The 23808-nt window shown below is 43.0% G+C and overlaps 2 protein-coding genes across 17 annotated transcripts in view; one reads left to right on the forward strand and one right to left on the reverse strand.

Annotated features, from left to right (window-relative positions):
• VRK2 (VRK serine/threonine kinase 2) overlaps window positions 1-19541 on the forward strand; it is a 70772-nt gene extending 51231 nt beyond the window's left edge. For all 12 annotated transcript variants that reach the window (XM_084829286.1, XM_084829291.1, XM_084829287.1 and 9 more), the window contains 4 exons: window positions 6458-6516; window positions 10199-10365; window positions 16811-16969; window positions 18777-19541. In XM_084829286.1, the coding sequence (XP_084685412.1) occupies window positions 6458-6516; window positions 10199-10365; window positions 16811-16969; window positions 18777-19034 (643 nt within the window). In that variant the 3' untranslated portion in view covers window positions 19035-19541. The remainder of the gene's footprint in view (window positions 1-6457; window positions 6517-10198; window positions 10366-16810; window positions 16970-18776) is intronic.
• Window positions 16405-23808, reverse strand: part of FANCL (FA complementation group L) — a 66423-nt gene continuing 59019 nt past the window's right edge. Inside the window, exons 10-15 of one of the 5 annotated variants that reach the window (XR_014786990.1) lie at window positions 23121-23166; window positions 22961-23042; window positions 22697-22793; window positions 21349-21465; window positions 19998-20069; window positions 16405-19136 (exon numbers count right to left, since the gene is read on the reverse strand). Coding sequence is in view for 3 of the 5 variants with exons in the window: in XM_084829299.1 (XP_084685425.1) it covers window positions 19101-19136; window positions 19998-20069; window positions 21349-21465; window positions 22961-23042; window positions 23121-23166 (353 nt within the window). In the remaining 2 variants the exon portion in view is untranslated. Of the gene's footprint in view, window positions 19137-19997; window positions 20070-21348; window positions 21466-22036; window positions 22278-22696; window positions 22794-22960; window positions 23043-23120; window positions 23167-23808 lie in introns of those variants that run through there. The other 4 variants (XM_084829299.1, XM_084829302.1, XR_014786991.1 and 1 more) reach the window with 4 other exon arrangements.

Below are 23808 nucleotides of genomic sequence, written 5' to 3' on the forward strand. Positions count from 1 at the left end.
AGGGTGAGGCTTGAACATGCTTAGGTAGGAGCAGGAGTTGGGAAAACATTTCCTGTGCCCTGCAACTGGAGCGATCTTTTTTTCCTACAGATGGAAGAAAATTCCCCCTTACTGTTTAGGCCACTCTTGTACCACTTTGTGGGGAGGATAGTGACAAAACAATTTCCCTTTGCAGATTATGTTCCAATATTTATTCATTTTCACGAGTGGCTTGTTCAGGAGATGTCTTTTGTTAAGAACATAAGAAGAGCCATGCTGGATCAGACCAAGGGTCCATCTAGTCCAGCATTCTGTTCACACAGTGGCCAACCAGCTGTTGACCAGGAACCCACAAGCAGGACATGAGTGCAACACCACAGGAGGGCTGTTGTAATTGTGCCATGCTTATGAACTTATGAAGTATGTATATAGGCAGGGCCAGCCCAAGACATTTTGATATCTGAAGTGAAGGACATAAGAGCATAAGAACATAAGAGCCCTGCTGGATCAGACCAAGGGTCCACCTAGTCCAGCATTCTGTTTACACAGTGGCCAACCAGCTGTCGAACGGGAGCCCACAAGCAGGACATGAGTGCAACAGCACCCTCCCACCCATGTTCCTCAGCAACTTGTGTGCATAGGCTCACTGCCTCTGGTGCTGGAGGTAGCACATAGCCATCAGGACTAGTAGCTATCGATAGCCTTTTCCTCCAGGAATTTGCCCAACCCCCTTTTAAAGCCATCCAAATTGGTGGCCATCACTACATCCTGTGGTCGCGAGTTCCACAGTTTAACTCTGTGCGGTGTGAAGGAGTCCTTCCTTTTATCAGTCCTGAATCTCCCACCAATCAGCCTCATGGGCTGACTGCATTGGGTTCTAGTATTTTGAGAGAGGGAGAACAGTGTCTCCCTATCCACATTCTCCACACCATGCATAATTCTGTAGACCTCTATCATGTCTCCCCGCACCCTCCTTTTTTTCCCAAGCTAAACAATCCCAGTGGTTGTAACCTTTTCTCATATCGGAGATGCTCCAGCCCTTTGATCATTTTAGAATAGTTTTTGTGATCACAGCACATTGAGGGGCGGGGGCAATGTGGACATCCATGTTGTATGTTGTACAATACCAGTGGCGTATTTTGTCAGTGTTTATAATGTAGCCAAATAGGCAAAAGGTGCAACAACCTACTTAGGAGTGGCTCCCCCCCCCCCCCCGCCATGGTGTGTGTGTGTGTGATGCTCATGCTACCCGTTTCCGTGGGGGTGCAAGGCTAAAAGGCCATGTTAGAACTGAACTGGAGGCAATTTCTACAGAATGGCTGATTCGCATGGGTGGAGCTCAGCTCGCAGCTATCTTACTTAGGTCCTGGTGAAGCCATTCAGACACACCAGGAACCTTGGCAGGGAGTGTAGTTTTATTTATATTTATTTATTTATTGCATTTATACCCCGCCTTTCTCCCTCTCGCAAGGAACTCAAGGCGGCTTACATTATCCTCCTCCTCACCGTTGTATCCTCACAACAACAACCCTGTGAGGTAGGTTGGGCTGAGAGTCTGTGACTGGCCCAAAGTCACCCAGTGAGCTTCCATGGCCAAGTGGGGACTAGAACCCGGATCTTCCGGCTCCCAGTCCGTCACTCTCACCACTACACTACACTGGCTCTACAACTCTACACTACTAGTTGGCGGGAGTCTGTTTCTGTGCACGTGCTTTGAAACAAAAGAGTCAAATGGAGTGGCAGAGAATTACATTTCTCTAAGGCCCCCGAAGGCATGATAACAAGGGCTTCTGGAATCTGAAACCTGGCTGTCTTTCTCCAAAGGCACTCCTCCTCCTCTCTGGTACAGCTGCGTAGACGGTTCATAAAACATGGACTGGTTTTGGAGCTTGATTGGACAATGGCCTATCCTTTGCCTACACTCTTGGACAACCTTCTCCAACCTGGTGCCCTCCAGATGTGCTGGACTACAGCTCCCATAATCCCTCAGCCAGCTATGCTGGGGAAGGCTGCTCTAGGCCCTAGAGCCAAAACCATGGAGGTTCTGGATACTTGGACCTTCCTGTGTCTCAGGGAGCATGGGGGGGGGGGGCGGCAAACTGCGATTCAACAAAAAGGTGGGTCCCACCTGGTTTTGGTGCATGACGTGTTGCAACTTTGAAGTTTGGAGGAAGGAGTGTTGGCATAGCTGCTGGGGGCCTCCAAGACAATAAATTTTATGGTAGCAAACTGCTTGAAAGGCAGTCTGGAAATAGTACAAAACTAAACGCCTTGTAGTGGATACTGTGGTGCCGGGGGAAGGGAGGAAAAAGGAGAAGCAGGGCTTGGGAGAAATCTTTCTTCCACCAGATGCTCCTTTCGTCCAAATCACTCCCCCATCCACTTCCTGAGGATCTCCACTGAACATTTAGTTTGGCCCAGGGGAACTGCTGAAGTCATGGAGTTGTACCCCGTGGTGGCGTCACATTAGCAGAAAGCGCTTCTGCGAGGCAGGAACCCTGATCTTTGGTGATCTCTCTCCCCATTGCAGCCCCTTGTGTCCCCCTCAAAGTTGCTTCCAAGGGTTGGGACCCCCAGAAAAGTGTGATGGCCCAAAGGGCTGCAGTAGGAAGCAGAAATTGGGTGTGTTGTAGTGAGGGGGCAGAAATACTTTATACTAGTTCAGGGACACTGCTGGGCACAACCCAGGCTCTCGGATACGTCTAACTATCCGTGATCATCCAGTTATGTCCCTTCTTGCATAAGAAAGCAAAGGTGTTGAATGTGTACGGAAGCAGAGCTCCCGTCAAACTTTTGTTGGGTTGATTCAACCTTGTTTTGCTACTAAGTTCTCATTGGAGAGCATTGTTGCCCTCCTTGAAGCACTTCTTTGACAGAGAAGCTAGCTGGTGGTTGTTTTCTAAATTTGCGGTTTGCAAATGGATGCTTCTCAAAGCTTTGTGAAGGGAAACAGCAGTGTGCTGTAGAAAAAAAGGGGTCTTCTAGTCATTGCCTTTAATTTGCAAGGAACCACGAAGCACAGGGAGTCTGAAACAACAATAACAAAAGCATAATTAGCAACCAGGAAAGTTGTCACGTTGGCAGCCCCACGAGAGAGGTTTAGGCGGGGAGGATTCGACAAATTGAGTTTGGGAAACTGCCCATGATCCATTAGCTAAGATGATACACGGGAGGGTGACCAGGATTCAAGGACTGGCTCAGGCAGGGGCACTTGGGTTGCTTGTGGTGTTACATTAAGACATCTCATTTTTGTGTGTGACTGACACCTAGAGATGGGTAGAGACAATGAGGATTTGAGACCTGTTTTCAGTGATCTGCCGAATATGCAACATACATAGGCTCTTTCTATGCAGCATCAGACATGCAGGCATGTAACGATATGTCTCTGCACACCTCTACTCTTCCCTGATATTTATGTTTCTGGCTTGTCTGTTGTCGCCACCCCCCACCCTTTAAGGGTTCTATGCCAGTAGGGAGGCTTCCTTTGTCTGTTTCTTCTCCTTCACAGTGAATTTTATCCTGGGAGAAGGCATAGCTGACTGGAATCCTGAACAGGAATACTACACACTGCAACATTTTGTAGCAGGTCCCACTTACTATAATCTAAAGCAGAAGTTTCATAATAATAATATTTTAAATAAGAAATAACCACCAGTTATTGAATGTATGAAACAAAGATGATCAGGGGACTGGAAACAAAGCCCTATGAGAAGAGACTGAGAGAACTGGGCATGTTTAGCCTTGAAGTCTGAGGGGAGATATGATAGCGCTCTTCACGTCCTTGAAAGGTTGTCACAAAGAGGAAGGCCAGGATCTCTTCTCCATCATCCCAGAATGCAGGACACTGAATCATGGGCTCAAGTTACAGGAAGCCAGATTCCAGATGAACATCAGGAAAAACTTCCTGACTGTAAGAGCAATACGACAGTGGAACCAATTACCTGGGGAGGTGGTGGGCTGTCCCACACTGGAGGCATTCAAGATGAGGCTGGACAGCCATCTGTCAGGGATGCTTTGACTTGGATTCCTGCATTGAGCAGAGGGTTGGACATTATGGTCGTATAGGCCCCTTCCAACCCTACTATTCTACGATATCTTCCAGAGTTCTCTGAAGGTTCAGGATATCCCAAAAGAAGGCCCAAAGAAGATCTGTGCTGAAATGCATTGGGCTTTCTTAAGATCAAAACACTTTTTCTAGCTTCCTGAGACGTGTCCTTACCATTCAGCAACATTATCAGACTATTTGGACCCAGGCCTATGGGGAAGGAGGGAGCGGGCTGCTGGAACACACAGACCAGGGTAGCCGGGCATGAGCCGCAACCCTAGGCAACCAGCTCATGTATAGCTGTGGTATTCTCCCAGCCCGGAGCTAGAGGAAAATGGGAGTCGCAGCAGGCTACCGTTCAGTCTCAGTGAGCAGTTTACCTCTGGGAGGGGACTTGTCCAATAGGGGTACAAGCAGCCACCATTACAGGTACTAATGTAGATGACTGTACCCTAGCAAAAAGCCTATGCAAATTAATGTTAATGGGCAGCATATAAATGAAATAAATAATAACCATTGTTACTAAATAGTCTAGTCCCATCAGTTTGCCTCTGGAAAAGTGAAATCACTGCCTGCTATTTTTAAGCCAATTTGCATGGCTTTAAAAGGGGGTTGGAGAAGTTCCTGGAGGAAAAGGATATCATTAGCCATCAGGACTAGTAGCCATGTGCTACTTCCAGTACCAGAGGCAGTGAGCCTATGTACACCAGTTGCTGGGGAACACGAGTGGGAGGGAGCTGTTGCGCTCATGTCCTCCTTGTGGGTTCCCGGTCGACAGCTGGTTGGCCACTGTGTGAACAGAATGCCAGACTAGACGGACCCTTGGTCTGACCCAGCAGGGCTCTTCTTATGTTCTTATAGTCCAGGCTCTCACCTCTTGTTCTTTTTGCCACCTCTCTTCTCAGAGCAGGTGTTCTGGTCCAGCCTGTATTTGGGGAATTGAAAGCCAGGACAGGGATGTCCGCCTGCCGCAAGCACCGTGATCAAGTGCTGAAATTTCCCTTTTCCGCTGACTGGTGAGGTCAACACAGGAGCCAAGGGTGACCTCGTCCAGGATTCCTGAAATTCCGGTATTAGGAGCTGTGCGTGCGTGTTCCTCTGCGCTTCAGCAAATGGAACAATGGGCTGGTGGTTTCTTTTTTTGTAGCATGATGAGGTGTTGGCACCACGCTGAATTGCCTTTTCTGTAAGCTTGTGCAAGCAATCAACAGACAAGTTGGAAAGCAAATTTTCAGGAGACCCAGCTTCTGGGAAGTTCAAATGCTGCGTCCTTAAAATAATTAGGAGATGTGTTACAGAATGTCGTTGCAAAAGGCGAGAGCCACTTGAGACTTCCTAGCAAAAAAAATGGAACCCCTGAGTTCCCATTATTGGTCCACCATCTCTTTTTAAACTTTTTTAAATTGCCTTTTTGTTAAGGAGTAAAAAAACAAAAAGGTTTCAGAAATGCAACTATGAAAGAAAACAGTGCGAACGTAGACTGGGAAAGACAGTTACGGAAGGGAGGCTTTCCTATAACATTGCAAGAGATTTGCAATGCATTGCATAGATTTGAAAGCATGTGGTAAACACACATCCTGGAGCTTCCGTCAATCCCCAGATCCGAGGGATGTGTTTTCAGACATGTGAATGCCCTCCAGACATAAACGAAAAGGTACGGTCAAATTGTGGTTGAAATGTGGTCACTATCTTTGCTGCAGTGCTCGCTGGCTCTTGTCATAATGACATAAAGTACACACCAGTTGTTCTACCAGTTCATCAAGGGATTATGCTCTGGCTCTTGTCGTAACACCTTAATTTGGTGCAGCTTTAGAATTATTCTTAACTTAGGCGGCAGTCCTATACACACTTACCATTGAACTCAGCGGGGATTGCTTCTTAGGCTCCTAAACAGTCTTACCTGGGAGTAAGCCACCTTGAGTACCATTCTCTTGGTAGAAAGATGAGGTATAAAATGAATGGATGGATTTCAGTGGGTGTTATTTTGGAGTAGACATGTATAGGATTGTACTGTAATTAATCTAGCTGGTATTATTTCTATATAGAACCTACTTGTGAGCAACAAGAAGCAGCCAGATGAACTGTGAACTTTCAAAAAGGCAACCATTAATCTTTGTACTTGAGAGTAAAGAAAGCAAATTATCCCAGAGGGGGAATTCTTCCTCCCATAAAAATTACAAAGCACTTGGCAAGAGCTCTTCAGACTGGAGACATTTCCTTGGCCATAATTCTGCCCAGGCTGTGAATGCAGTTACACTCTCCAAAGGGTTAAAATCCTGGGGGAGTTGGGGGAGAGAGATAGAATGATTTGCTAGCTGCTCAGGGGGTCTCCTCTGTTCCCAAAGGGAAGAATCATCTAGCAGTCTTTACTTTCCAAGAGGATTTCTTGCTTTGCCTCCCCACCTGACCCTTGGTGCACTTTCATGATTTCAGACTCCTGGATGAACTTCCGGATTCAGTGACAAGATGGGCTCCTACAGGATCAGACTGTGGTAAGTGCAGCCACATAGGAGGGTTTTCAGTAGGCCTTGCTTTTGTAAACTGTCCAGAGAGCTTTGGCTGTGGGGCAGTATTCAAGCGGTGGTGGTGGTGGTGGTGATGAATAATAATAGCTGCAGCAGCTTGGGGAGGCAACGCGAATAGCTTGGCTTTGTGGATCCAAATGACCAACAACACAGCTTTTGTGTGTCTGTGTGAGTGTTTAAAAGCTCAAAGATTGTACAGTCTCCAGGGATTGAGGAGAAAGGGGCCCTATCCACCCCCCCTCGTGCATGCAGAGCCGTGCACATGGAAGAGGAATAGGGAGTCTAGAGAGTCCTTTCTCTCCTCCTCCCCAGAGCCATCCCTCAGGCAGGCACACGTACCGAATGTACTGCATTACACCCTCGGGGTTGCCTCAGATGGGAAGCCCTCTCACGCCTCCCCAGACAGATGCAGCAGCCCTGCCGTTGCCCAGGCCCCTGGGCTAGTACTGCAGGAAAGACCAGACATGTTGCAGTGCACTTGGAGTAGTGGTTTCCTGACTGAGAAACTGGGGCGGTGGGCTCTGTTGGCCTTCCAGGCGTAGGGGTACCTTCCAGATGTTCAGGTTGGTGAGCTAAGGCAATAGATTGTGCCCATGAGTTTGTGGAGGATATTGGGTGTCTGACTTGGAGACTCTTTCCTGCTCAAGCCACGCTGCTGTTTAGTTGCTGTCTTGCTTCAATGCATCTTGCCTCTGAAGTTCTAAAGGGCCGAGTTCTCTGCTTTCATTGTCTTTCAGTCTTGGGATTGGCATAACTCCATTACTTGGCGGGGTTCTGTACAACAAGCAGGGGACATACTCACAAAGCAGGACTCTTATCCTGTCCTCCTGGATTACAGCATATATTTTAAAACCAGAAAGGGAACTTTTAAAAAGAACCTTGCAAGTAACACAAATATCCATGTAGAACCCAAACAGGACACGTCTCCAGTAAATACCTGCTCTATATTTATCCTGACATCTTTAAAACTAGACTAGACATGGCCTTGTAGGGCTTCTGGTTGATGCGGAACCTTCCATGAAGAATATCAACCATTGTTGAGCAGCTGCTAGCCATATGTCTCTCTGTATCATCAGGTGTCCAAGAGGAATACTCACAGACCTAAAGGTGTCAGAGAGAAATTGTGAAGACTATGCAGTTTGCTGTTTAGGGAGCATGCAGAAAGATTTTCCCAAACCTAGAACTGCAGACATGGAGAGAAGGGTTAAGGTGGAGACATGAGACAGTACCTCCATGTGGAGGACCATGTATGTTTTCTGTGGAATTATCATTGAGACCATCAAAGGGCAAGTATTTGGGATAGATGTTGTAAAGCTCATTAAATTTAAACAGAAGTGGTGCTAAAAATCTTCAACTCCAAGCAGGAGTTTGCATGGCTTAAATTGTCACTTTGACTCAAGGCCAAAGTAGAGATGATGAGGGAGATCTGTGAATCCACAAAGGTAGGATCTCCTGTGAATTTTTAAAAGGTTTAGTACAACCACTGGGGGCAGGGTAAGAGATATGACAATTTAGATCAGAACTTCAGCATTAGGGGGTTTTTTAGCCTCTGCCCATGCTGTTTTCCTGATCTGAATTGTCCGCAAAACTATTTGCCCGATGGGCAAAATGAATAGAGGCACCTGTACTGTCCATCTCTGGTAACATCCAAATGTAGATTATTGTAACCTATTGTATGTAGGGATGGCTTTGAAGATGATCTGGAAATTTCACTTAGCACAAAATGGAGTAGTCACTCAGAACACATCTCACCAGTGTAGTTTCAAGGTAACATTCAGGGTGCTGATATTAACCTTCAAAGCCCTTTACAGTTTAGGCCTGGGTACCAGAAATGCTACCTTCTTCCATATGCAGCTGCCTGGCTGTTGAGATCTGCATCAGGGGTCCTTCATATGCCCCTGTCCTTTTCAGTGAGGTGGGTGGTGACCTGGAGTAAGGGCCTCCTCAGTTGTGGCACCCTAGAATCATAGAATACTAGGGTTGGAAGGAGCCTATAAGACCATCGAGTCCAACTCCCTGCTCAGTGTAGGAATCCAAGTCAAAGCATCCCTGACAGATGGCTGTCCAGCTTCATCTTGATTGCCTCCAGTGTGGGAGAGCCCACCACCTCCCTAGGTAATCGGTTCCATTTCCGTATTGCTCTAACAGTCAGGAAGTTTTTCCTGATGTTCAGCTGGAATCTGACTTCCTGTAACTTGAGCCCATTATTCCGTGTCCTGCCCTCTGGGGTAATTGAGAAGAGATCCTGGCCTTCCTCTCTGTGACAACCTTTCAAGTGCTTGAAGAGTGCTATCATATCTCCCCCCAGTCTTCTCTTCTCAAGGCTAAACATGCCCAGTTCTTTCAGTCTCTCCTCATAGGGCTTTGTTTCCAGTCCCCTGATCATCTTTGTTGCCCTCCTCTGAACCCTCCCCAGTTTGTCTGCATCCTTCTTAAAGTGTGGTGCCCAGAACTGGACACAGTACTCCAGATGAGGCCTAACCAGTGCTGAGTAGAGGGGAAGAAGTACTTCACGTGATTTGGAAGCTGTACTTCTATTAATGCAGCCCCAGATAGCATTTGCCTTTTTTGCAGCCACATCACATTGTTGGCTCATATTCAGCTTGTGATCTATAGCAATTCCAAGCTCCTTCTTGCCTGTAGTATTGTTGAGCCTACTTCTGGATCCCTGCCCCAGGGAGATTTGCTTAGCACTCTTACTTTTAAGTTTCAGGTGCTACATCAAGTCTTTCTATTTATCATGTGGTACCTGGTTGGTTTTATTCTGAATGTTTTTATCTCACCATTTAAAATGCTTTATTCTACTTCTATTTTATTACTTTAGTTTTACTTTCCTGTTTGTATTATTTTTTTTTTCGTGTTTATTACCCAATTTGGGAACTTGTTTTTAAGCTGAAAGTGATGATGTTGTTGTTGTTATGATGCAACTCGGCCTTTCCAGACTTATATCAGTAGCTTCTCTGAATTTGAACAATGAAAATAGCGTGTAGGCAATAGAACAAACCACAATAAGACAATTTATGAGAGGATCATAGATCATAAGAGTTGGAAGGGGCCTACAAGACCATCTGCAGATCAGTGTGTATTCAATCTGCACTGTGCTCTAGGTTATTTGCACATACGTGCCTCGTATGTGTTGATGCCGTATGATATGTGCCATACATGAAGGCAGCTATCGGTACATTTGTAGTGCCCACCCTTCACTTTATGACTTTAAATGCACCAACGCTTTCACATTCAACAAAAACGCCAAAGTAGGTTTTGTGTAGTTTGCATTACCTAATCCAGCTGTTAATGCTCATTACCAGGGATGTTCACAATTGCCAACCTTGAGGATGAGTTAAATTCAACGTCAGTGTCTTTCTAGTTGGCCACTGAAATGCCATTAGGCATGGCTATGATGTAGCCGGGGACCTTAGTCTCTTGAAAAGCTAACACAGAATTGCTTTCTCAGTGTGAGTCTGCCACAAAAATGCTTGCTAAAATGATCTAAGAAAAGGTTGTGGGCTTCTCAGAAGCATCTGGTTGACGACTGTGGAAAGCAGAATGCTTGACTAAGTGGACTCTTGGTCTGATCTTGCAAGGATCTTCTGGTGTGTACTTAAGGTTGAAATTTCTGATCTCAATTATCCAAAACATTGTTTTACAGACCACATAGCCACGTTTTTGAAAAATGTGTATAATTTAGCATACAGTGAAAAACCCAAGTATGACGTATTGAAGAAAATCCTCTTGAGTGGCCTGGAACACAGTGGAATGCTGGATTTTACGACCATCAAAACCACCCTGAATAAATGTGCTGCTGATCACAGGAAGGTAAGTAATTAAGTAAAAGAGGTCAAAATTGGATAAATATAATACAGTATGCATGCTGTAAGCCCTTAAAGCCAAATCTAATATGGGGAAGATGATAGCTGGGGAGGGGATGTAAGAATTAAAAAATAACTTTCAGAATCACATGGTTGCTTCCTCTTTTGGGGAGAACTTTTTGCTTGCTTTGTTTCTGCTCATTTTAAGTACAAGTTTAAAATCCCTCTCTCTCTCTCTTTTTTTGCCCTAGCATGCTTAAATTGCCAAAAAGAGAGAAATAATACTTTTCCTTAAAAACAGGAGAAAAGTGATGTTACCATCCTTTAAGCTTTGTATTTGAGGGCGGTTCTCCCCTCCCCCAGTTTCTACATGTGGAAGTAGCTGATGACCTAAAATGTTAGATGCGGTTCTGTCTCAAATGTAGCACATCTCGTAATACCTGTTTTCCAGGATATGTTCAAAAGCTAGATGGCCACCCCTTAAGGGACGACTGCCATAACTCCTTCTGACCTGCAGCTCTTGCTTGCTTCAAAGCAGTAGGCTTGTGTAGATTCTCTTGCTTTCTGTGTAATAGAGAAGTGCAGGACTGTGTTCACTAATATCACAGGGGTGAGGCTTGAATGCCAACTATTCCTTACTGAACAGATTAAAAGCATAGCTGCCTTCATTGGTGCAACTATTTAAATCTTTTCTTCCCATCCTTCCACCTCTTTCTTTTGTCATATTTTTGTTCTTGCTTTCCAAAAACTGCTTCCCCACAATTCTTGGATTTCGGTTCATGTCTACGAAGCAAGAAGTTTTAACTCTGACAGCCACAGTTCTCCTCACTTTCCACCTTCCAAGTCTGTCAACATACAGTTAATTTTTTTTTTAAAACCCTCTCTCTTAATAAACTTAGACTGATGTGATTAGCAGCATTTACTGGGGCTGATAGGAAACAGCAGTTGTGGTTGTCTTTTGCCATATGGATGTGCCTGAAGTCTTTGCTGATGCACATTCAATAAGGCAGGGTCAAGGCGTCATTCATTTTTAATATTCCTAGTGAACTTTGGACCGTCGCAATCGTATGTGAGCCAAAAAATGCGGGATGCAAACTAATGTGACTGATCGGCTGTGAGATGAATGACGATTCAAATCTCGGTGCACAGATGGTTCTGATTTGCCGAGTTTTGTAGCTGCTGCAACTGAAGACATAAAATAGCCGCCTAGTCATAAATTAGCTCTTTGGAAGCCAAACCTTGGCACCAGAGCTTTACAACCTTCAATTAGTAGCGAAAGAAGTATTTGAATGACTCCAGTATTGACATCTGTAGGTCTGCATAGTAATCATTCCTAATAGAAGAGAATCTCTGTTTGAGGGGCTTTTGCATGGCTAATTAACTACCAGTGAGAATATGTAATTTTTTCATGATCTCCCGATTGTCACCTTTCTCTCATGATACAATTACATTTTATTGTAGCGAGTGCCTTTGCAAACCCAATTGTCAGCACTATTTACGTTGTGCGGAAAAGCAGAACAAAAGTTCATGTTTAATAAAAAGCCACTGGATTTTGATCTTGGTAATTACCAAGACTTTTTTTTTCAGAGTTTTATAGACTTTGGTATTTTTTTTAATCACTTTTACAACAAAGCAAAAAGCCATTTCTTTGACAGTAGCTTGCTTGCTGTTGTGGTCACCATTTAATCTATGCTAATTTGAGCAGCATCTTTCTGTTTCTGCAATGTGTAGAGTTTTCTAAAGTTAATTGAAATACGTAAAGTTGTGGGGGGTTTTGACAAAAGGCATCCGCGCTCTCCATTTCTGATTTTGACCAATTTGATATTTTTGCCTGCTGGACAGCACAGGTTTAAGAACGAAGCATTGATGCCTGATAAAGCCAGAGCAACTGCCTTCATAAACCTTTCATAAGTTAGGTTGTATACTTTTTTTTCCAAGTTGCAAGACTGAAATGAGAATTAACATCTGCCCCTGTTCCCTGCTCTGCTTTTGACAGCCATTTAGTAATTATTTACAAAAACAGATGATGGCTATGATCCAAAGAGCTACTTTAGGTGTCTCAGGAGCTTGGGCAAGCCCAGTGGGATTTTGACTTATTTTTGAACTGTAGATTGCTTCCACGTGCCATATCGCAAACTGCTTTTGAAACTCCCCTGGGTTTCAAAAGTGGTCTGCCATGTCACATAGATAGTTGCTGCTGGATATACGCAAGGCCAGAGGCCCCAGGTAGATGGTTGGAATCTAAAGACCTCTTTGCGCATGCCGAGTGGTTTTTCCCTTCTTTGAGCACCTGCCCCTCGGTCATATTACAACTGTGTTTAAAGCTCCCCTTTGTTTCAAAAGCAACTTGCTACGCAGCATTGTTTGCAGAGTGGGAGGGCTATGCTGTTCGAGAGAAACCAGGATAAAGTAGTTAGGTGAGTAGATCCTGTCATGTTGCACTCATTTGACTCTGCTTACTATTTCCTCAGTAAAACTCACAGTTGGTTGTGAGGGACATCCAGACTCTGTCTTGTGTTCCATGTTTACCATACACATGCCAAGATGATATCCTGGCCACTGCCATTTGCTGGGGTGCGTGGGTGCGTGTGTGCGTGCATTTGACTAGAAGAAAGCCAGGTCTTGGTTTCTCCTTCTTCTCTTTGAGAGACTGCTCACCTAACCAAATGCCAGTAAGCAAGAGTACAGCAACCCTGATGCTTGCTCTGTAGCTCAGCCATCTTGTAGGAAAAGAAGTAGTGAGGTTAGTGTCATAGAAGAGAAAACACGTGGAAATAAGATTCTCGTGACCAATTATCACAATTCTAGTGGTTTAGATCCAGGATCTGCCTTGAGAGAAGAAGTGTTCCTTTCATGGAGGGTCCCCCCACCTAATTTTTTGGGAAAACCCCTCCCCACCCCACCCCAGCACACACGCACCACAGCTCACCCCATTCAGCAGGATCTTCTGATTCTGTGTAGCATTTTCAGGGGGCTGGAGGGGCTGCCGTGGGAAGGAGGGGCAGGGAAATCCACTTCCACCAGTTCAGTTGATTCAGCTAAAAACTGGACCCAATCCAATTTAAGGATTCAGTACAGGAACGAGTCATGGAGTTTCCCCTGAAGATCTGCTGTGCTGCTGGGCAAGATTCCCTTCCCGCTCTTCTCTTTCATCTTAAAGTGCAAAAGCTGCTAACTTTTGTATTTAGCTTAAAACATATCCTGGATATTGGCATTAAGCAAGATTTTGTTTAACTTTGAAAATGGAGATCTGCAACAGTATTTGCTATTTGCAAGTGCATAACCCCATTTAAAGTCCATGAGCAAGGAGCGTCAATTATCACAGCTTCTGTTTCTTAGACACAGGCAGAAGTATTTTTAATGGCCAATAACAAGGTCAGGGAGAGAACTGTGCTGCGTGCAGATGACTTGATTCTAGTCCCATCATCCTGAGTTTTCCTAGGGATTTCGAATATTCTCTTTCATTAGTATGGAATGCATACTTGCATCTCAAATCTGAGCTGTTTTTGACTCATAGGGTATTCTAAAAGGTAGCATGTGAACCATTGGTAAATAGAGAATAAAGACAGAAAAGTCAATTTTCTATGAAAAGCTTCAACTGCTTTCAGGTTTGAAAAACATTGTACTTCATCCTCAATTCTGTAACAATTGTGCAGGTGAAAATAGACTACCTGTACAGAATATAATGAAGGGGATAATCAGCAATTCAGAGATTCTGGGGCAGAAGTAGGACAAATAATCCTCCATACTGCCATGTGATCAGATATCCTGGGATTGTAATACAGATTAATTTAGAGCTGTCAACAGTTTTGTATTGGGTGTATTTTCTAATATTGATTGTTCAAAATTTGTACCTACAAAGCCAAAGATCCCAACATATTGGGTGAATCGAAGAGACAATATACTGATATAATGTATAATGCAAGTAGAGATATAATGAATTCCTGTTCTGACAATGTACAAGTACTAGGAAGAGGTGGTGGGGGGGGGTGGGGGATGTTTCACATTCCCAGTCTGGAGTAGAAAGATACTGAAGGATGTGATTATACTGGCAAAAGCTATCTAAAAAGTCATTTTGCCTGTTAGATATTGAAATGTCTGTCTGACATTTTATTACTATGGCATTAGTTTGCTGATAGAAGATATGGTGATGGATACTGGCTTAGATGATTTAAAATGGCTGACTTTCCCAAAGGGGATAAGTTTAGAGCCAATTTTGTATTCTTTTCATTTCAAATTAAAATGTTTGTTTGCCATTTTGAGCAGAATTTTAAAATTTTAAACTTGAAATAACAGAGTAATGCTATTGGTTGGGGTGGGTTGTTCTGATGTCAAAGCCTCTGAAGCATCTGAAGTTCTGCTAGGGTGGAGGGAAGACCACCATTTTTTTCTTTCCTTTTCTCGTTTATTTCCCCCTTTCTTTAACTTTTTCCCTCCTGTTGATGCCAGCAGTAAGTAATAAAACTATGCCAGCTCCAGGACTGGCATAGATCACCCCCACCCCATTCTGGGTGTGTGTTGGGGGCATGGGGGGGGGCTCTGGATCTACAGGATCCAAAGCCTCTCCCACCCCACCCACAAGATGGCATGTGAGCCATCCTCTTTTTGCATCTACTAACACTGTAGGGGTAAGGTCTGTGGAAGTTTCTGGCAGAGCTGAGAGGGGACATCAGAAGTAGGATCTCACCTTCCAAGGATGGACCACTCTCTCCATCCTTGCAGGGGGAGATCCGAAGAATCCTGTGGCCCGATGTGATTGCAACCTAATTTACAAACTAAATTGATTTTAGATTTCTTTTAAGTTTGCTGGTATTATGGTTTTATGTTTGTCTAATTGTACTGTTATATTGCTTTTCTAATTTTATGTACACTGCCTGAGTGATGAAGGAGTAGTATAAAAATTTTAGAAATTGAAACGAAGGGATTAGGCAAATTAACATAGGGAAAGTCTGTCGATGGCTATTAGCCGTGATTACAGAATCTCCAGGTTCAGAGGCATTATATCACTCAATACCAGTTGTACACTGGAGCAACAGTAAGAGGAGGGTTATTGTTTTCATGTCCTGCTTGTGGACTTCCTGCAGGCATCATGTTGGCCACTGTCAGAAACGGAATGCTGGACTAGATGGAGCCTTGGTCTGATCCAGCAGGGCTCTGATAGATATGCTCATTTTCTATGGGCTACTAGATGTTCTGACTGCAGTCATGTATGAAATACCATTGAGATTTGCATCAATTAGGTGAGTCCCTACATCTACAGAAATAGGCCAAAGTAATTCAAGAAACAGATCTTCAATATAAGTAATATTGTGGTGCAGTGCAGAGGTGGGCAGACTTCAGGTTTACTGAATTTATTCTGTATGGTTTTTTAATTAAAAAAAATCCCAACACTCACCAACCAGAACAAGGCATAAAATAGTGGCAGGAAGGAGGGAGGGTTGAGCCAATTAGCTACTGCATCCCATGAGCCTACAGTGGGATGACCCATTGGAATTATTACTGCCTAACTCAGGGGGAAAGCCTTTTTGTGGTTGCTGTTGTTAAACAACTGGAAGCCCATTTACTGCAGATAATTCAACAATCTACCAGTACATCTCAGTCGAACTTCTCCCTGCTCCCAGCATAGTGAATAGTGTTGGTCATGGAGATTCACACTCAAATCCTTGCTTAACAATGTAGCTGCCTAGGTGGTCTCGGGCTGCCCACCTTCTCTCAGCCCACTCTACTTTACAGGGCTACTGCATGTTAAAAATGAAATCATCCCAAGAAAGGCATTATAGAAATAGGAGAATTATACTAGTCAGTGAATTAACACATTTAATGTCAGTGCGGAGTTTGGGGGCATGGGGGTGGGGAGGTAATTGCGCAACCTCCTAGGGTGCCTGAGAATATGCCAATCCGCATGCTATGGGAAAGATAGGAAATTGGCCACCCCATTTAGGGGGTTAGATCACTCACTAATGGAGTAAGTAGTGATTATTTTCTCATTTCAAGCATTGACATTAATTAGAATCATCACAATAATTAAAAAAAACCTTAGTCAGATATAGCTAATAAGGAGTTTAATTGACAGAAACTTATTGGTTTCACATCTAGTAAAGGTTAATAACATTCATCCCGAGTTTTTCAAGAATTCTTTAAACAGTTTGTACAAGTAATGTTGCTTTAGGACAGCACAACTGCAGTACCTGTGTTCAAAGCTTAAAAAAACAAGTGTGCTGTGTGTTTCTAACTCCTTTTGCAAATTTTGGCCCTTCCTTGCGTTTGGTGTATTCTTGCCGATTGCTTTTGCTAGAAGTGGGTACACTGCTCTTGTGCAGCTGCCATTCATTTCAGAAGGACTTGCTTGAAGCTCCCACTCAAGCCTCATTCAGTGGAATGGAGGCCATGCAGGAGCAGTGGCTACGCTTCATGGGCTGCACTCAGGGTCACTTGGCTTGTACATTTAACAGGCTCATTTGCCAAAGCCGCCACCACTGCCACCAGTTAAAGAAGTAAAGGAAAACAAGGAGCTTGCCTATCGCAGAAAAGCCGTGGCGGGAATGAAAAGCAGCCAAGTACAAGACAAGCAGATGCTGGCTGGACTGAGGAAGCCTCTTCAGATTGAAGTGGTGGGGTTTCTTTTATTATTATTATTATTGCATTAAATTTTTCATGACTTGTTGAAACCCTTGCTTTTCTACCTCTACTTTTCCCCCTCAAAAAAATGTTAAGTACAGATGAGAAATGGAAAAACAAATGTTACTTTTCTGTTGAAATATAAGTCTTCCATGAGCAGGAAGATTGTAATAGGAGCTGCTATGAAACAAGTACTCCCTGCCCCCCACCCCAGCAATGCATTTTGAAATGGTGCAAGCCATTGAGAATTTAGCATGTACCCTGTTCATGACTACTTGAATCCATTATTATATAGCCAGTTAGTGTGGTGCTTCTTAAGCTGTAACTGCATCTAAACTGACCTGATCTTCTGCAGTTTAGAAACCTTATTTATGACTCTCTGTTCTACTACTACTTCTCTAGATTGAGTTAAGCAGGCCTAATTCGTTATTGTCCATGTTCTGTATCAAAGTACCTACCAATGTCAGCGTCCCACATAGGCCTACTCACATTTAAATGCACTTGCTATGTGTACTCGCCCATCCATGTATTGCTACACACAAATGCACATCAGAGAAGGTAGGTGAATTTAAACATGATGGAGTGCTTGTGGAAAGGTTCCATGGGGATTGTAGAAATGGAACCCTGATCCGCAATACCAAGTCCTGCTCCTCACTTGCAGCACTTCCAGTAGTGTCACAAGCCACACTTTGGAAAACCATGCGTCTTTATATAGAGCTCCTGCCAATAATCTATAGGAAACAGATTGAAAAATTCAGGCTTTGCCCGTATGTAGATTTTTACATGTAATGGGACCTGGGAATAGGTGTCAGGCTTGCACACCCTCCACCACTTAAAAGCCTACATGCTAGCAAGACACTTCTTGGTGCATGTATTCTTTCAAAGCACTTGGAGAGGACAAAGCCCAGTGCCCTAATCTAAGACGAGAAAATGCAAGACTCTGCCAAAGGGTCGGAATACGACGTTTCTGGCACCAACAGAGGTGGCAGGGGGTGCCCTCATTTATTATTTTTTTCACTCCACTTTAATGCTCAAAATCAACTGCTGTGTCAGTACTGTTGTTAATCTGATTTGGTAATGTGATGCACTCCACCTAGACAGAACAAGACCTCTTTGAAAACAAAAAGGGTGCCAAAGCAACAATCAGTAAGAACTGTAAGAAGGCTCATTCCAGAATATCACAACTAGGCTGTGGGGAGGGGAGCCAAGAATAGAGCTGCATTCTTGCACGCACTTTCGCAGCCTCTCCCCTCGACTGCCCAATAAAGGGGTGCTTTTAGAAAAGGGAAATGTTTCGAAAGACTGCACACCTCCACATCCGGTTTTAGCTCCGCTCCTAAGGAAAAATGAGCAAATACTGATGCAACATATACATTCCCTGGTCTGAAAAGCCTGTTCCAGATCCTGTACACATGCAGACCCAGTCAAATGGTCTTCAGTGTGTTTGGGGCGGAGGACTGAATCTAGCCCTTCGCCAGTCTTTCCTAGTCTGGAACAATAATGGTTGGTATTGAAGACAATTTGTACAATTATTTTTACCTTATGGAAATGCACGCTAAGTACCTTGGCATGCATGTTTCCTTGTGTTATACTGAGGCACTAAAGATTCCAATGTTCGCCTCAGACAAAAGTAGTTCTTACCTTCAGAAATCCCACAAACTGTCCCCCCAACCCACCCCCATACTTTCTTGGTTCTTAGGCACAAGCTTTATGCTCTGTAAGGCAGACTACTTGGGCTAAATGTTTGTCCTTATTCAAATCTCTGTTAAAGGATAGACATACTGTTTTTTTCTTCATCAGGAAAATAGAGAACCACCACACGGGACATATCTCCACAAGACCTTCCAGGAAATTGAAGAAAAACCCATAGAAAATGGAGTTACATATGAAAATGGAGTTACATATTCTCCAGTTTGTCAACCAGAATGTTTTCAGATTTTGACAAGCTCTTCTGCGTGCAGTACTTCTCAGCCTGTACTACATGAAGAATTGTACCAATACATTATGGCCATTGCTGTCCTCTTCGTCTTAATATTGCTATCTCTGTATTTCCTTTGATATCTCCTTTCATGTGGATTTTTATATTGCAGGCATATGTAGTTATGGGTCTCCTGAAATTCCATTTCAGACTTTCTTCTTAGACATTTTCAATGTAATTTGCTGGAATTGTTTTTTCAAACCAAAAGTGAGGTGTTAGAAAAATAAAATCAGTAAACTTCCCTGAATTTTGCTTACAACATTCTCTAGTGTACTTATTACAAAAAAAAAAAAAAAAACCCTGATTTTTTATCCTAACTTTTAATTCAAAGAGTTGATCCCCTCACCTCCAAATGTCAAGAGCCATCACTGGTTTTGAAATATTGAAATACTTAAGTGCGTACCACTACAAGTTTACACTGAAGCCTTCCAGGGAGAGAAGGCACATGTTGATGTCAATTTTATTTTGAAACTTTAACTTAAACTTTAAAATAAACAGTTCAGGTATTTATTATATTTATAAATTGCATCCTCCGCCTACCTGGGGCAATGTACAATAAAAATTATTAAAACCTCATAAAACCAAAGAACACAATACAAATTTGAGTGTGTCATTAAAACTGAAGGGTGACAAAATATACAGCACTAAAAACCTGAATGAACAGAAGAGTCTTTAGAACCATTTTGAAGGTGAATCAGGAAGGAGTTCCATAATTAGGCTATTACCAAAATTGCCCTGTCTCAAGTACCACCAGCCTAGCCTCACTAGGTGGTGGGAAATATAATAGGGGACTGCAACCACCATAAACTGGGGACCTTATATCAGCCAGATGTCCCACAGAGATACCTCAGTCAATGGTATCTCGAATGGCGCTGAGAGGCCCAGCAGAACTAACAAGGGTGCAGTCCCCAGAGTAGATCATCTACCAAGGGCATTTCTGTCTGAAAACCAGGCCTGAACCCAGACAGAAAGTGATTAAGAAAATCAGCTTCATCCCAGAACAACTGTAGTCATTACTACACAGCTACATCATTTTTCCTTACCTTGTTACAATACGGGCATTCACCAAAGATGACATTAAAACTCTGTCGACTAGAAGGGAGTCCACGGAGCCACTGTAGAGAAGTACAAGCTTTTATTATAAGCTGTATCTGAAGATCAGTTGGTGTCTGAGTACAGATAAGCGCCATCGTGAGACTCATAGAAGGCCTCAAAATACAGCAGAATCTCTACTATCCAAGGCCTTAAATAAGGAAAAGTCAAATTCAGTGAGGCTTTTTGCACAACAACAGCCCACCATGGGTTCAACAACCCACAGTGGCACTGTGGCATGTACAGGGCAGCCATGGGACCCAAACTGCATATGCAATCCCTGCTTAGGGGACGTCATGTTGTGCAAATCCAGTGAGCATGGGTTATGCAACATAGGCAACCTGGTGTCTGCGGTCACTGTGGCTTGTCATGGGTTAAATAATGCACAACGAGCTGTGGCCAGTATCTGCAGGCAACCAATGTAAAGCATGCTGGATAGGTATAATATGAATCCTCTTGTCTAAGTCAGCAAGCAGTGGAGAAACAGTACTGTAAGTCTTTTAAGATGGAGTTACAGAAAGAGAACCTAATGTTAGGCATGTGCGGGGCACCCATGGGCAGCTGTGGCAAAGTCAGCATGAGCCCAAAACAGGTATAGTTCATATGGGTTGCACCTCCTCAAACCACATGTGAGAGCAGAAAAATAATTAGAAGAGTGTGATCACAAATGGTGCTCAAATCCATTGCATGGCACCACTAGAGCCCTATTCAGGTGTTAGGAATGGGTGTAAACACAGGAGGAGGGGGAGAGTACTGGCTGTCAGGTTTAGATTTTTAGGATGCTTTGTGTTTTAAAATGGTATTTTGTTAACTACTTCATGAACATTTCATTGGCGGTTGGTATAAAAATATTATAAATTAAATGAGATGGGCGCCACATTGCAGGGCCTTTGGGACAATGCAAGACTACCCATCACTACCAGTTACCTCCAATGTTATAGGTATGACAAAGGAACTGGCTATTCTTTATTATAATAATTATAAAGTATAATTATAAAAGAATTACAATCTAAAAGTCAAAACCAAAACCAGACTTTACAAACTACTTAGGGGGCAAATTAAGACACAATTCCACCTCACTAAAGCAAAGCACAGTAAAGGTATGATATGAGAAGCAAGCAATACCATGTAGGTCTGGCTATGAGTACTATGAAATAATCTCCATCGAAGTATTTGTAAGAAATCCTTACTTTACTATGTAATTTTGAACACTTGGATTCCCATCTATTTTCAGTTATATAGTCTGTGTGTGGATAAACATACACACCTAGAACAGATACAGTACTGGACACTTGGCATTACCTCATATAAACAAGCTTCATGGAAAGGCTGAGCACAACGGGAGTCATCACAGACTTGGTCTGGAATAGCCCCATCAAGACGGTAAGCATAGCAGATCCCACAATCCATAGAGAAGTCCTTAAAAATACGGAATGCAGCTCTATCAGACTAGGTGGTATAGTTTGTTCTGTTAACTTGAACCTCAGTGTTTTCCCCACTTTTTTGAATTTTAAACAACCAGTTTTGTGATTTATTGCTAATAAAGTCTAAGGGTGCAATCCAGTGGGGATAATCAGCCACCTCTGAACTTGGAGGTGACTGACTATCCAATGCAGGGCGGGTGGATCTGATCTTCTCCTCCACGCTCCGGCTGCCCTGTATTAGTGGCTAGATGGCCGATTTCGGCTGTCCAGCCAGGGCAGGTCAGAGCGGAGTTGTGGGGGGGAGGCCGGACAGCACATAGGAAGCGTCATAACAACGCTTCTGCTGACCCCCCCCCTGCCCCCAGGAACGCCATCTTTTCCGCCGCTGCTCGTATGAGTGTGGAGCCCGGGACAAACCGCACCTCTTAAGAGGTGGCAGGGGCAGGGAGGTGGTTTTCTGGGAATTGACCTCAGAGCACTGGCTCCAAGGTCAGTTCCCATACACCAAAAAATCCTATGGACATCTCCTTAGATAGTTAATTTATGACAATTTAGGCTTAATCCTAATCAATCAATTAAAAACATGTATTGACAAAAGGCGCCACTAATTAATTGTCCAACACTTTTTTAAAGTTTATTTTTGATAAACTTTTGATATTTATAACATCTGTAGATGGCAGAGACCATTTTAGAAGATGTATCCCCCCGCTTCACACACACAACGCGCGCGCACACACACACACACACACACGAACGACAGAATGCCTCTTCCAAGATGGCAGCTCTTGGAACATGTACATGCACCATCTAAAAACAAGGAAATATGCTTTTTCAGTCAAAACTGTTTTACTCACATGCAAATTTAACTGATTAGTAGTACCCTTCATTAATTGACTAATTTCTTTAAACCGGGTTTCTTTAAACAGGTGGCAGTCCTAGACTTTTACTACAAATATTGAGAATATCTCTCCAAAATGCACATTTTCTCTGCATTCTGTGCAGAATCTTGAAATATAAACAGAAACGAGCTTTCAGAAATAACTTGGACTTTGGGTCAGCCTTATGCAGTTTCAATTGGCCTCAATCTAGAGGCCATTTTGTGGGAAATGGGCCTTAGTTGACATGGACATTCTACAATTACAATGAAACATCACTAAATTAGCAGTAGATGACATGGATAATGTATTCAGAATATTTTTGATTCGCTTATTAATAAGTGAACTCACAAAAACTGGTAATTATATGATCATCCAAAAGTTACTCTAAGTCACATTTGGTTTCTTTTTACTATCTTCTTGGTGATGCCCATCATATTTCAAATCACTAATACAAAAAAAAAAACATTTTTAATAACTGAAGATGTTTAAGCTGTCTGTACTGCATGTATTAACTACCTGCATTCTTTTCCAGATATTACCATAAAGTGATCACTTTTTGCCAATATATGTTATTCAAAATATGATGAACATAGTAACCAGAGAGGAACTTACAGATTTTTCTAGAGCTTCCCGAGATGGAAAGTCAATTTCTAAAACTGCTTTCAAATTTTGTAATAAGCCAATTTCTGGATCCCTGAAAAAAAGAAGGAAAATATAGTGCCAATCCTCTAACAAAGAAATTAACTAACAATCAACAATGAAGCACACTTACCACAGGTGTATGTTACTGTTCAGCTTGACTTTCAGGGGATTTACCACTGAAAATAAAGTTTATATTTGTTAAAACTCTTCACAAAAACGTATTTATTAAAAGACTGTAGGAGGAACAGTAGAGAATGAAAGCAATCATTCAGCCTAGGAGTGAAGCTACATAGAGAAGTTTTATGCCATGTTTAGAACTGGCTGCCCAATTCAGCAGAGAATGAATTCTTAATGGTCAGGAACATATCTATTTTTCTATTCATACCTAACTTTTTTGTACATTGACCCAAAAGGCAGCTGGCTATGTAGTAGTATTATACTGTCTGCTCAGAGATGTTATACATTAAGTAACCTGCATGGCATTCAACCCTGTGGGTATCCTGTATTCTGCACTATTAACTTCATGAATACTTTTGCAATGGAAGGAACTGTATATGCATTGCATTAGCACATATGTATTTCGTTATCATGTCCTCAAATTCAATCTAGAATCAAAGAGCTGTACCACATGCACTTACCATGAGTACTTGCAAACCACAGTTTTCTAGGGCAGAGATGGGGTGAGTTCAGTTTTCTATGGCGTAGTTTTTTTGTGAATCTTTAAAATTATACCTATTGTAGGTTCTCTGTGGTTCACTGATGTGTTAAGTTTACCAATCAAGAATTCACACCCAGGATCTCTTAACACTTAAGGCATA

The sequence above is a fragment of the Heloderma suspectum genome, chromosome 1, assembly GCF_057233095.1.
Source record: "Heloderma suspectum isolate Gila_16-S chromosome 1, 16-S_ref, whole genome shotgun sequence".
NCBI classification, from domain to species: Eukaryota; Metazoa; Chordata; class Lepidosauria; order Squamata; family Helodermatidae; genus Heloderma; species Heloderma suspectum.